The following is a 14,923-nucleotide window of genomic DNA, read 5'->3' as shown; positions in this document are numbered from 1 at the left end:
TACCCAGGTCTAAGATAAGGAAATCTCTAATGTTCCTTATTTCCATATGATACTGATAATTTTGTACCTTTGGAGACAAAGGGATTAACTGTAATATAGGTATACAGTTTAGTCTTTAAATTTTTTTTAGTAAGTATGGTATATTCTAGGAATGACTTCGATTGAACTTGGTTAGCTTTAACTTGTAAATCTGTAATGACTCTTGGAAATTTGATGAAACTTGATCAAAATTTGATGCACATAAATGGAGAAGGAGATAATATCAGGGGCAGCGATGGACATAATGTTTTCTGTCTTTGCTCCAGACATTTCTAATTTGATTTTTTCCTAGTTTTGATTATCATGTCATATTTGAAATGAGACTTTATAGCTTAGACCTCAGTGACCACTTCAGCAGTCTGGATGCATGCTGTGCACATTTTAACATATTTTTTATACTGTTAGTCGAAACAGCTTATTTATGTGCCCCTTTGGAAAGTGTGGCCGCAGTGGAAAGTGTCTACGTTTCTTTTGCTCTGCAGCATTCCATTCAGAGCACTTAGGTTAGTTTAGTCAGTCACCTGGTCTTTAAGTGATTCTAATAATTCTGCTTCAAACACTACTTCATCATAATGTGGTTTCTGTTAGCTAGTTTTCTCTTTGGAGTAGTAGTAACTTCCTTGTAAAGTACAAGGTTAAGGATTAAGGTGTCATACCTCTTTTTTTTTTTTTTTTTTTTTGCGGTATGCGGGCCTCTCACTGTTGTGGCCTCTCCCGTTGCGGAGCACAGGCTCCGGACGCGCAGGCCCAGCGGCCATGGCTCACGGGCCCAGCCGCTCCGCGGCATGTGGGATCTTCCCGGACCGGGGCAGGAACCCACATCCCCTGCATCAGCAGGCGGACTCTCAACCACTGCACCACCAGGGAAGCCCAGGTGTCATACCTCTTTAAGAATCTTTCTAAATCTTGGCTTTGCTTTAGCTTCTCAAGCATTAAAATAGACTTAATAGTAGTAATTACCTTTATTTTTAATACTAATCACTTAATCCTTACGACACATCTATCCTCCCCATTTTATACAGAAGGAAACTGAGGCATTGACAATAATAAATCACCAGCAGTTACACATTTATTAAAATGCAGACTTGGGACAGTTAACAAAAACACTGTAAGAATGATGGATTATATTGCTTGAAGACTAGTACTTATAAGTGACAGATTTGGAGAATAGAACCTACATTGTCTGGAAATCCTGTTTCCCTCTCTAATTCTGAAATGAGTAGTATTCTTCATCAGTGATTGGGATGTGTGATTAAGTCAGAGTCATGGAGAGCAAGGTAAGGTAGGGCCAGGAGTACTTTTTAAGCTTTCTTAGAATTTATGGCAAATGGTTAACTCTGAGGTTGTATCACTGACTCTTGCTATTCCTGGTATCAGTCATCTCTCCCACAAATCAGAAACCATATTTCACTCCTACTGGAATTTGGTTTAAGGCAGCCTCTTCACTTTCCTTCCAGGTACTGCATTTGAAGGTAGGTTGGGGTTTCAGGGGATGCGTGGGGTTCCTTTTATGGCTTTGACTCCAGCTCTGTGGCCTAATGACAAGTCTTTACTGTCTAGACCTTGGCTTCCTCATCTGTAAAGTTAGAGGCTGGACTAGATGATTTTTATCACTCTTTTCATTCTTAATTTTATCTATTTCTTTGGTTTGATCATTTAAAATAACTAAGTCTCATGCTTTACTTCTCTTGAGTTTGGAACCTCATAAAATGCTGTTTGCGGAGGAGGTCAGCTGCCTCCCTGTGTCTTGGTAAAGGTATATGGGAGAGTGGATCCCCATTATGTTTTCTTCCAGAGGGTTGGGGGTTGAGGGGCGGGTGGGGGGAAAGTGGTGGATAAGGAGAGAAACATTGCAGAAATGACAGTGCATTATAGAAGCATGTTAAGTGTTTTATGGTGGTATCAATAATCACAAATACAAGTCCAGTCATTTTCAGATTTCATGTATTCCAGATTTTATGTATTCTCGTCTTTGAATTTTTGAATTAGTTAGTTTTCCCTATTAGAAAACATCAGTTCTGCTAAAGGTATCTCAGTCTTTTCCTCTTATTACTTCTGACCCCTTGCAAATTTCTTTTGAATAGATTGGGTTAGTCTGTTGGGTTAAATTTCTCTTTTAAAGACAATAATTAAAGCCATGGCTATGCCAGCATTATTTCAAAATATGCTAGTAAAGTGAACATTTTTAAAATTCATTCAATATTTGGTTAAATTGAGACTAAATTTACAAACATAATTGTTTCGTTTTCCTGATTTGGTACTGAGATCGTTTGGGAAATATGTATGTATTATTTCCATCAATGGGTAGATTTAGCAGTAAATGGATTAGCTTACTGGATCTGTAAGTTACGGTTGAGAAGTTACCAGATTATAAAGTGATCATTTAGATGACTTTTTTTCAGATTTTAACAAATAGCCTGTTACAGCAAACCAACCAAAGTAAAATAACTAGAAAAAATATGATTGCTTCACCATCTCTTTCATAAATGGTTGGATGAAGAGGCAGATCTATCCAGGAGTTTAGGATTGAATCGTTTCTTAAAAATCATTTTTAAAAAGACAGTAAGAGTTGATAAGAGAACATCTGGCCTCTTTCCTTTGACCTTATCTATCTAATAGCCTGTCATGAGCTAGAAATATTTGAGCTTCTTTAGAAATGCCAGTAATGTTTAAGTCTCATGCTTTTTTTTTTCTTTGTATTTAGCTTTATGAAAAAAAAGTATTTTGGAAAGTACAGATAATTTCCAAAACTTCCGTTTTATTAAATTGCCATTTACTTAACTATTAAGGAAGATACATTTTTAGTGTTTTGTACTTTTGGTCAGTTATACCTTTAATTAAGAAGGTTTTATTTTTATTTATATTTTTATATCATCTCTGAGACATTTCAGTAACTGTTTTACTAGTTAATTACAACTAGTATCCTGTAATTAACTGTTATGCACTTTTGAATATATTTCTTCTAATGATTAATTTTGATTATATACACTTTTCTAATATCTGTGGCTTCATGATGTCTCTATTTTCATAGTCTGTGTCTTCTGTTATCACTTCATCTTATTACTGGTTAGGAGAATTAGAGAAGAAAATATTTCACTTTTTAATGAAGTGTTTATTACTTTTTTAAAGAACAACTTTGACCTCAGAGGGAATTAAGAATCAGGATGATATAAGAACTACTGTGGTTATTTATTCTGTACAGTTAATTTTTCTCAAATTCAGTTCTCTGCTTTAGTTTTTTAAATGTAGACACATGACAGCTATTTGAGACCCACCAATCTACTCTTATATAGTCTCTTATTGTCTCAATTAAGAATTATGTCTCCACCATCTCTGAGATGATGAATTAACGTTCACTCGGTATTTTGGAGTACTTCATGAAGTTTGCTTCCTGCTTGCTTAGCATAGGGCAGATTGTATAATTCCTCTATGCCTCATGGTTACCACTGAGAGATCTTGGTCACAGTTGTTCCCTTTGTGAGTGTGTACTACGTATTCTAGATTTGTTGAGTCTTGGTTGTTCCCCTCCAGTTTTAGAAACCACTGGTAAAGACAGGTGTGCCCTGTCTTGGTGATTTTTAAAAATATATCAAATTAGGAATCTTCTGGTACATTCAAGTCTGTCCCTCATACCTTTCTTCATAAAAAAAAAAAAATCTGAATTTAGAAAACAGGTGAAGCTAGGGGATTATATGTATTTACAAGTTGATGTTTTGTCCTAATAAAGATTTTAGTAAGGTTTAATTAAGTCTTGCAATACATTTAGATCACTATTTATAGGTGTTTGATTTAATTTGAAGTATTTGTTAGCATAAAACATGGTTTACCCAAAGTTTATCCTAAGTTATCAGTGTCAGTGGGTCAGGTCATAACTAGGTTAGCTTCACCTGAGTTACTGAGTTCTTTTAGAGACTGGGATTTGGCAGCAAATTGGATATTAAAAGTAGCTGAATATTGCCTCTAAATTATACCAATTTGTAAACTAATACGAATTTTTTTAAGTTAAAAACTGCTTTATGGTTAAAATAGAATTTAATAGAGAAACAGGTTTGCTTCATTCATTTGATCAAAAGTAAAGAAAAATGCTGCTTGGGAGTAGATAGGAAAGGGGGGAATTTATACAGGGATTTTTATTTGCTTCAACTGGTGTTCAGTTCATGTAAACCAAACCTTCCTTCTGCATAGCTGAATTGCATGTGGGTCTTAGGTTTTAAGAAAAATAAATAGTTGCACTTTTCTATGTTTAGAATCTGTTTTACAGAAGCTTGAACAGACCTTAGAAGAAGGAAAACTTGCTCTTTTCCCAGCCTGGTGCCTTCTAGGACTCTGGAGACAACTGTCTCTTTCGGAAAGAGCTGTGTTTATACAGTGACCAGTGTAATACTTGACTGTAGCAGAGGAATCTCATTCCATTCCTTCTTTAGCAAGGGAGTGCGTTAAGGAGTTTGGCTTGAGGCATAGTTGTTTCAACTGACATTTGAATCGTTGAATAGTGCCTTGTCTTCTCTGTGCTGGAGCACACTTTGCAATACAAGTGTTTCAGGCAGTTGTTACTCGGCTTATGGAAACCTAGAAGTCACTCTTAACTTTTAAAGGTTGTTTGTACATTTCTGAAATTTCTCAAGTTCTGTTGATATACTTTGGATTAATCCTTTATACATGAGGGTTTAAAGAAATATTTTTATGCAACACATATGTACTTCTTGTGGAAAAATTAGAAAATGTGAACACAAAGAAGAAAAAATTCACTTATCCCTATAATCCACCATTTTTAGTGTATATACACATCTTCCCTCTATCTTTTCTCACAAAATAGAATTGTTATAATAGTTTTAAAAATCGCATAATTACATGTTGCATCCTAAAATTCAGTCAGGGACTCATAACCTATAAAAGGATTTCTTTGACTTTTGTGCAAGAAATAAAATAATGGAAAATAATATTCAAGTAACTAGTCATTAAAATACTATGTTGCCCTTCTCAAAAAGCAGTTCGAGGGAATAAATTACTATTTTATTTAACTGTCTTTCCTGTAATATGTTGTTTTACTTTTCTTGGTTTCTTTAGCACTTCATACCAGGCCTGGCAAATAGTGGGAACCACGTGTTTGTTGAGTGAATGAAAGAAAGTATAAATCAATAATACCAGGTTCCAGATTAATTTCTAGCAAGATCCAGGCCACTATAAACATTAACTCCTTTTTGATGAAGCAGATACTGTAGGGTACAGTTTTTTAAAATCTGTATTTATTATCTTTATTTAAGTATTGGAGACTAGATTAAAGTTACCAAGATTTCTTTTCCAAAGGGGGGTTTTCCTTAAAACATCAGTTTTTATCTGACACAAAACTTTTACAACTGATTTTTAAGACTTAGAACTCTGGATCCTACCACTCAATATTTTAAAGTTAGTAACGGGAAGCACATTCACAACTTGGTTATGATATTCTCACAGTGATATTCAGTATTCTGTAATGCCTTATAACTGTTATGCTTCATTTAATATAAACTTAGTCTGCATTTTTACCTAACAAGATGATAGGATAAATATACTAGCTTCCTGAATATAGAACAGTGTGGCTTCTTTTTTATATCCTTTTTTCCTTTTTTTTATCCTAAACTTAGTCACATGGGATTCTTGAACTTTATATAGAGATCTGTTTGGCCCACATTTAGTTGGGCTTATACTTGAATTTATGTCATTCCTCCCACCAGGGCAAGTGCTGGTAAACTTGTTGATGTGTTGATTTCCCCCCCCCCCCCATCAATAGTGATAGATTTATGAAGATCGCCTACCCAGGCTTATAAGGAAAGAGCCAGGGCTTGAGTTAGATGTGTCTTTTGAATCACAACTCTGCCACCCCATAAGAACAGGAAAAGCAGAAGAGAACACCCTGGTGGTTATGAGTTTTGCCTGTGGACTAGTCAGCCAGGTTTGGATTCTTGCTTCTCTGCAACTAGTTGGGTAACTTAAGGCAACTTACTTAACTTTTGAGGCTTACACAAGTTAGTAAATGTAAGTGCTTAGATGGCTAACTGGTAAGGGAATTCATTAATTAATTCATTGATTAATCTGTTCCTATGATGATGATGAATAAATGACCTTAGACCAGTGACTTTTCAACTCTAAACCTCTACATCCGCATATGGAAATTGAGGAGAGACCATCGAGCTTACAGAATAATTGTGAGGATTCAAAAAAATGGCATATGTAAAGCATATGCTGAGTTGCCTCCAATAAACGTAAGGTGGGAAAAGTAATCTACATTGAATTTGAATAGCTTTTAAAATATGAAACAAACTGCTAGAAGCATTGCCATTGGTATGTGAAATGTATCCTTTGGATTTTAATGCCTCCACAGGCTGTCTGGTGTACATAGTTTTATCCAATTAATATGTGTTCAGATGATATTTTTGATACCCAAGGATGATCCTTTTTAAGAGAGCTTATCCATGAAAGCCCTCATTAACAGTATTAATGATTCTGACATGGAAATCTGAACTTGGAATCGTTCTCCACAAAGCGTAAAAACATGGTTTAGCAGAGCTTGACGTGGGAATGGCTCTTTGCAAAGCTAAAGAAATCCCTGGACTTGAAACATGATGCTTAAAATCTGATTATGAACTTAATTAATATGTTTTGGTAAGTTTGCAAGCTTAATTAATATGTTTTGGTAAGTCAGAAAGCTTCCTCAGCTGATTTTAAAGTCATTGCAGCAATTTTAATTGAAAGAGTTGATAGATATACATTTTAATTAAAGTGATTTAAATAGACAGTCTAAATAATGAAAAAACAGATTGACAGTTACTACATAAGAAACTTTCCCTTTAATTATTAACTTATGACCTAACTCTATACAATATAATTATAGAATTTCCTAGACCTAAAACTTTGTAAGTAGTTTCTTTATTCTTTTTTTTAAGCTCTCATTGTAATTTATTTCATAAAGGTGAACTTTGGTCTGGCACTATAAGTAGTTTCATATATAAATAATTTTGAATATTAAATTGTTGAAGCTGTCAGGCTATCCGTTGTTATCCATTGACTCAGATTAAATGAAACAGATGAAAGTGTTATCTAAGATATAAAGGGAAAATGAGGCAAGAAGGTTATACTAGCAAAACTTGTAAAAGACTGTTGGTACTTAAATTTCATTTGGCTTTTTACTTATGCATTTTAAATATGACTTAAAATTCATGGTTATAGAAATTTACAGTTAAAAAATATTTTAGGGCTTCCCTGGTGGCGCAGTGGTTGAGAGTCCGCCTGCCGATGCAGGGGACACGGGTTCGTGCCCCGGTCCGGGAAGATCCCACATGCCGCGGAGCTGCTGGGCCCGTGAGCCATGGCTGCTGAGCCTGCGCGTCCGGAGCCTGTGTTCCTCAACGGGAGAGGCCACGACAGTGAGAGGCCCGCGTACCGCAAAAAAAAAAAAAAAATTTTAGTTCACTAGGTTGGTTGATTTTCTTTATTGTCCCTCCATCACTTTGTTTATTCTAGACCTTTCTTTTTCCCCCCTGGGCATGTAATTGTGTGTTTGTGTGGTTTTTAATTTTGAAACAGAACTAAACAAAACCAAGGCTGTACTCTGTACAGTTTTATAAAGATTTATATTTTTGATCAATTTGTATATTGTTGACATTGTTCCTTGTAATTAATAAACATATCATTTTTTTTTTAATCCCCTGCATTGGCAGGCGGACTCTCAACCACTGCGCCACCAGGGAAGCCCTAAACATATCATTTTTTAAAGCTGTGTCATATGTACCATTATAAATTAACCAAGTCCCCCTTTTATCCTGACGCTGTGGAATGTGCTTAATGTTTTAATGGCACAGAACAGCAAGGTTTTTGCATCATCAGATTCTTTACCCAGATCCCCAAATGTTGGGAAAACAACAAAACCAATTTTTTCCATCTGGTCACTCCATTTTTACATTCTTTTGAAGCCAGGACTTTCTCTGGAAACTGCAGGCTGTGTTCAGTTGCTCTCATGCTTCTCTCCAATCAGAGGACACAGCCAGAGACTCAGAAGTGTTACAGCATGACTGTCTGGAGCCAGTCTCTTTGGGATTGAATCCAAGTTCCACCAGTAATGAACTAACTGTGTGACTTTGGGCAGGTTGTTGCCATCGTTTCCTCATCTGAAATAGGGATGATCATATTACCCATTTCTTAGGATTTCTGTAAAGATTAAAAGATTTGAGACATATTTAAAATAGCAGCTGGTGTATCATGAGCTCTATATATGTATCTCTTGTTTTATATTATCACCATCATCATTACCATTTCACTTGAGTTTGCCGTGTTCCCAACCACAAATGGCTTCTCACAAAATAACACTCATGGCAAGTTATTGCTTTTGAAAGATTGGATGTTGGTGACATCAGTACCATGTCTTTAACCTGGAGGGATAGTTTTACAATATGACTTACTCTGTGTTTAGCTGTGAGAGGGCAGAGAGGTACGTGTTGAACTGTGCAATATGCTAGTTTTTCTTATGATTGACTAAGAAGCTTTTCATACAGTTGCTGCCTTAAGCTTGGTTCCAGAAAAGTAAAAAGTGTATGTGACATGGTATATCAGAAAGGAGGGTAGGGTTTGCAAATTTATGGTGCCAGATTGTTGCTGATTATAAGTATTTTTGAGTTGGAGTAGCTGAAGAATCTGAAAGAGCAAGGTTTTGTTGAAAGCTTTGGTACCAGGACTTGATAGAGGGCCAAGACCTGTTAAACAAAGAAAACAGGAAAATTCCAGGAAGAAAGGTGTTCTGTGACCATGGAAATTTGAGTCAGTTAAATTATTTTTGGCAGTATAGTGACTACACTGGCAGTATAGTGGCTACATAAAACTTTTATTTCTGCCTTAAAGATTACTCTGTTGAAAGCATCTTGCCCCGCCAGTGGCAGTTGGAGGGACTGCTGGCTGTTCCTGTCCAAGGCCAGTGTTCAAGTTAACAGGCCATTAGCGAGCAGGGATACATAGTAGAAATTAGTTATTCTTGGAAACCTTTATTTACTTTTGGACGGTCTACTTGAGCAACTAATACTGTATCCTACAACCTTTGAATAATCAGCGTGTACAGGAAGACACCATCAGTACCTGTTTAATTATACGGACAGTAATGAATCCTTCTAGAAAGAAATTTTGCTGTGAGCTGTATTTTCAGCCACATTGGTCAAGCTCTTTTAACAATTACATTGCATTATTTTTTTCAGTCCAGTTTTTCCACAGTATGCACATTTAAAATCAGTTTCCATAGTGACATCTGGTGGTAGTTTTGAAATCCTAGAGAGTATGTTTGGAATGATAAATATTTTTATTTAATAGCTCCAGATTTCTAGCTTCTTTCAAATTTTTCAGCTCCATTAACAACTTTTCCTGAAAATGTCTTCATTGTATTCCTGAGATTGGAAAGCTAGGCATTTTTCGCTTCCGTCATGTTTCATTAAAGCCAAGAAATGATCTCTTATAACATTGCTGGGTGGTGCATATATAACAGACTTGTCTAAACTTGTCTTCTGTGTTCAAAATATACAGCGTAGAATCACACAGCAGCATTCTTACCTTGTCTGCTGCTTGTGCGCTAAAACCTCTTGACAAGAAAGGTGTTATTTCTGCTTTAGCCATCTCACTGGCTTTTTCTTGTACAGCATTGATTGAGACTCTTTTCATCTGGCTGGAGGGAACCGTGGTAGCCCTGGGCTATCACTTGTTTCTCCCTCACAGCCTGGGCTTACGGATCATCTAGTTGCTTGCATGCTATTGTTGCTCTCCCAGAAAGTGGAAGAGGAAATAAAAAATGGGAGCAGAGATGGCAGAGAAAGAAAGGGAGCTGAGAGAGGGGGAGCTATTTGAAGACAGGAGGAGAACCACAGGAAGTTAGCGTATGGATATGTATATGTGCCGAATAAGATGCAGTATTATTGTGGGTATGTATTAAAGAGAAATAGCTTTAAAACTGGAGTTTAAGTATTTATAGTTTTGTTTGGTTCCTTAGAGAATTGTTTCAGGAAAAGTGAATTTATAACAAGTGTGCAAAAAAGTCGGAGTTACTGAAAGTTGGTTGGTAGAAGATCATGGATTGAGAGAAATGGGAGTGGGATGCAGTTTTGCGAGTGAACACAGTAGGTCGATTCACTTCCAGTGATGCCTAGGGGTCCTTAGTTGTTGTTTTCCTGTGTTAAAGGTACTAGTTAGAAGTCTTCATAATGGAATTTTGAAAATTTGTTTCTTTTTAATGAATTAAGGTAACGGAATGTACAGAAGAAATCCATCTGTACATGCTAGTTGTGGCTCTAGGAAGGACTGGGAAAAGAAGAGTGACAGGTGTAGGAATAAGGACTGAAAGAATAGACACTGCTCTGGCCAGGCTTCTAGGTAGTTGGTATGTTGGCCATCTCAGAAACTGGGACCCCCCGTAAGGAACGATCGGGATTCTGATGAGCCCTTGGTTAAGGAGGTGCCTTGCTCTAGATTCTCAACGTTCTGCCTGTTTAGCTTCTTAAAGTTGAGCAAATCATTTCAGCTCTTCTTAAAAACAAGTGAGTTGTACTTGAGGATTTCTAAAGGGTTGTCAGTCTCCAATTCTTGGTTTTGAAATGGCTAAGGCTTAGATCTACTAGTCTGTCTTCCCAGATTATCTAGACTGTTTCTAGCTGTTCCTGGACCTGTGGTCAGTTCTTCCTAGATTCAAAATGGGAGCTCAGTTCTGCCTGTTGCAAAAGTTTCTGCCTGGGGGTCTCGCAGGGATGTATCTTGTGACTGAGCAGACAGATTAAAAAGCAGAACACAAAATCCCTTTGCATAAGTATGGTCTTTTCCCACCTACTTTATGCTTTTAGAATAGTGCTTAGAATTAGAATCCGCAATTAAAATAGTGCTTAGGCACTAGCCCCTGAACCACTATGAAGTAGAGCCCTGGAATCGTTTCTTCTTTATTGTCCTTTAAATGTGGGGAAGACCCTTATCTCAGTAGTGGAAAACTGCTTGTAGCCTCTCATCATGGCAGCCCCCCACCCCGCTCCTTGGTCTCCAGCATCCTTGCTGCTGTGGAGTGTGTGACGATGATTCTGTTGCTAATGATGACAGTGTAGCCTGATGGTGAAGAGCCTAAGTTCTGGAGTCAGACTGTCTGATTCAAATCTCGATTCCACCACTTTATTGTTGACTGACCATGGCTGTGCCTCCTCATCACTGTAAGGCTTGGGCCGTTCGCTGACTTTATCTAAGCTTCTGTCTCCTCATTTGTGAAGCCACGATGAAAATCATGTGATTCCAGTGTTCTTTAAACGATTTAATGCATGTAAAGCACCTAGTGAAGTCCTTGACATACAGTAAGTCCTTGTATTATTAAATTATTATATATAAATACAGTAAATTTATTTGTATTATTATTTGAGCATTTTGGTTAGAAGAAGTTATTCAGTATGTCCTCCTTTCCCTTTGGCAGTTAAAAATTCACTTTATTTCTTAGTTATCTATAAGCTGTAGTAATTTTGTTCTTTTTATAAGAACGTAATAATTAAAGTACATCAAAACATGAACATCTTAGCAATCACTATATGAAATATATATAAAAATATACAGTTTAAGAATTCATGAAATATGAACATCACTTATGTATATTTAATTACTAATTAATACAATTCTAGTTTCTTCCATATTTGAGTAGAGCTACTTTGGAGTCTCACTTTGAACTGTTGGTAGTATCTGGAGATTACCTGGGACTTGGAAACTTTCCCTCCTGACCTGGCTCAGAGGTCATGCACAGAAGGGTGTGGCTACCCCCTCAGTTGCTAGGTTGATTGGGGGAGAGGGGCTCTTCCCAGCAGAAACATCCAGCCCATAACTGTACACTAGTCAGGACACAGACCAGACTCCAAGTGGAACTTGATGTAAAATAAATAACTGTTTTTGTCTGTGATTTAATTCTTATTATGTATTTGCATTTTCTACCTCTTTCTTTCCTTCCATCCTGACACTAAAAGAAGCTATTGTATGTGAATGTTCACTTAATAAACTCCTTCTGAATACTGACATGCAAAAAAATGGACAAAGTATGAGCTTTGACTTGTCTTTTCAGAGTTTTCATGTTAAATTTTGTTGACTGAACTTTTGTCATACTAACAGTAAGACAGATGGAATTTTGGTGGCCCTGCAGTCAGAGATTCCTAGTGTTTGAGCTCCAGCTCTGCCATTTACTATGGCCCTGGGAAAGTTCCTCATGACTCTTAATCTGAGTTTTTCATTCATGAAATGGGGATAATAACACCACATATATGGGCAGGTTGGATATAAGGAATGAATAAAATAATGCATGTAAGACAGTTATAGTACCTGACGTATCATAAAGACTGACAAAATTTTTTCCTAATTATTGTTATTAAATGCCTACAAGTGATGTTGAGAGGGACACAGTTTTTAAAAGTGGATAGCAGCATGAACTGTTGGAGGATTAGAACTCAAAAGAGGTGAATACAAGTACCACGTACCTGTCTTTAAATTTTCTAATAATACTTCACCTGCCAGATGAATTATGTTACATTTTAATGACATGGCAGAAACAAGAGAAGCATATGTACATTCATTTATTAATATGTAATCCTCTTAGAACTGTTCCCTGGCGTCCTTTGTATCGGTTGATGGGAGTGAGACAAAGAAAAACTGGAAAAGATTATTTTCACTTGGTTACTAAGGGCACACTCTTCTTTCAGGCTAAAACAAATATAATTTGGTGAACAGATTGAGTATGCATAGACTTATGTTCGGACCAGAGAAAAAGGAAAACGTGTTTGAGTTGTCTGCTGCATAGAGAGACCAGCTAGCTCCTTTTTTATTTAAGAGTTCTGAGGCTTTGTTCCATATTTCTAGGAGGAGATCCATTTTGAGGGTTTGCAAAGAAATAGTGAAGCAGTAGTTATAATGCTTCTGAATAGCAATACACATTCATTTTATGATAATCTATTTCACATTATAATATTTAGGTTTGCTGTTTGTAAGTTGTAAACCTTTTGGGGAGTGTTAGATATAATTATCTAACATTCAAAATAAATGAGGTTTTTCTGTGATATTAACCTCAAATAAGCAAATATTTAAATTTACATGATCAAGAAATATAGATGTATATATTTAGTTGAGATAAATACTGTTTCATTTTTGAGCACAGGTTAAATTGATATTTGTTATTTTTCCCATAGTATTTTGCGTTAAATGGGAAGCTTCAGTGATTTTAAAGTTGTAGGATTTCCATAGTTCAACCTGGATCATGTTGAACCCTAAAAATAGCGTTAATTCAGAATGATTATTGCACAAGAAAAAAATCCAGTGATGTATTTTGGGAGAGCCAAAGGACAAGTTTACACCATTGAATAAAAAGGTGGGATTTGCCCAAGAGAAATGGATATTTCCGCTGTTAATCATCCTGAGAATAGGTTAATCTTGAGATTAAATAAGATTTCGCGTGGTTTCAGTGGCTGGGCCAAAACATTACAGACATTCTAACTTTTTTGTAATTTTATAATTCCATCTCTTACTAGTTGACTTAATGAGAAATGTGTCCTAGTTTGGATCCCATTTGAGGACTTTTTTGTATCAACTCCAGTTAATATATCCATTCATTTTTGTTCATTCATTTAATAAATAATTATTGGGCTTTGGGTAATGTGCTGGGTAAACTGGCATTTAGAAGGATGTGGTCTCTGCTCCTGTGGAGCTTATAATGTGGTAGGAAAATTTATATTTTTTGCATCCTGGTTGTCTTGCCATTTGCTTAAGGTGATTAAAAGAAACTGACGGATTTCAGGACACAAGAGACCATATTTGCCCATTCATTTCTTTGGGTTGTTTTGAGACTTAAATAAGATAATAGTTGTAAAGTGCCCCACATGGTGCCTGGCACCTAATACTAATAATGACAAATACTTTTATAACCAATATTACGTGCCAAGTGCTATATTCTAATCATTATATGTGTTAGTTCATTTCATCAACCTAGGAACACACTACTCTTATTACTCCATTTTATAGGAAAGGAAACTGAGGCACAGAGAGATTAGACAATTGGCTTAAGATCGCACCGCTGTGACACAGAAGCCTTCCGTAAGGCTTAAGGCATAAGAGTTGTCATTTAGGCTGATGCTTTCTCAGAGTGACTGTTGGCGGTGATGGTTGACAGGCTACTTCATGCTTCTCTTCTTCCTCCTCTAGGTGTTATAGAGACTTCAGGTCGACTGGACCGCGAGTCCACTTCCCATTACTGGCTGACAGTCTACGCATCTGATCAGGGCGTCGTGCCCCTTTCCTCCTTTGTAGAGGTCTATATAGAGCTGGAGGATGTGAACGACAATGCACCGCAGACTTCAGAGCCTGTTTATTATCCGGAAATAATGGAAAACTCTCCCAAGGATGTGTCTGTGGTCCAGATTGAGGCATTTGATCCAGATTCTAGCTCTGATGACAAGCTGACATACAAAATTACAAGCGGAAATCCACAAGGATTTTTTTCAATAAATCCTAAGACAGGTATGTGTTAATATTATGTAGGAAATATTCATGCTTATATGCTCTTGATATGGGGAAATTTAAGAATTGTTTCTTTATTTGCCACTTTTATTTAGTTTTTGATAAATCGTTTCCCTTTTGAGTTATTCAAGACAGGCTTTTATTCCCTTATGAAAATTTTATCCCCAGTTTTTTTTTCCTTTGAATTTGCTTTTATAAAACTATTTTTCTCATTAGTAGAGTTTCACTTGCAGGTTAAAAAGCAAATATTGTAGTTTCATTAATAGTTCCTAAATTAGTGATACATTTTAAACTTAACCGCAAATTCTACTGCTGCTAAATTTTCCAAACTCTACTTTTTATGAAAAATATCAAGAGTTTA

The 14,923-nt window shown here is 36.4% G+C and overlaps 1 protein-coding gene across 4 annotated transcripts in view; it reads left to right on the top strand.

The window, feature by feature from the left end:
- The window catches only part of FAT1 (FAT atypical cadherin 1), a 117,974-nt gene that overhangs the window by 40,901 nt on the left and 62,150 nt on the right, over positions 1-14,923 (top strand). For all 4 annotated transcript variants that reach the window (XM_027122671.1, XM_027122668.1, XM_027122669.1 and 1 more), the window contains exon 3: positions 14,248-14,562. In XM_027122671.1, coding sequence (XP_026978472.1) covers positions 14,248-14,562 — 315 coding nt within the window. The remainder of the gene's footprint in view (positions 1-14,247; positions 14,563-14,923) is intronic.

The sequence above is a fragment of the Aethalodelphis obliquidens genome, unplaced genomic scaffold, assembly GCF_003676395.1.
Source record: "Aethalodelphis obliquidens isolate GAN/ISIS:26980383/991018 unplaced genomic scaffold, ASM367639v1 scaffold25, whole genome shotgun sequence".
Classification (NCBI taxonomy): Eukaryota; Metazoa; Chordata; class Mammalia; order Artiodactyla; family Delphinidae; genus Aethalodelphis; species Aethalodelphis obliquidens.
This window is presented reverse-complemented; position numbering and strand designations above follow the sequence as displayed.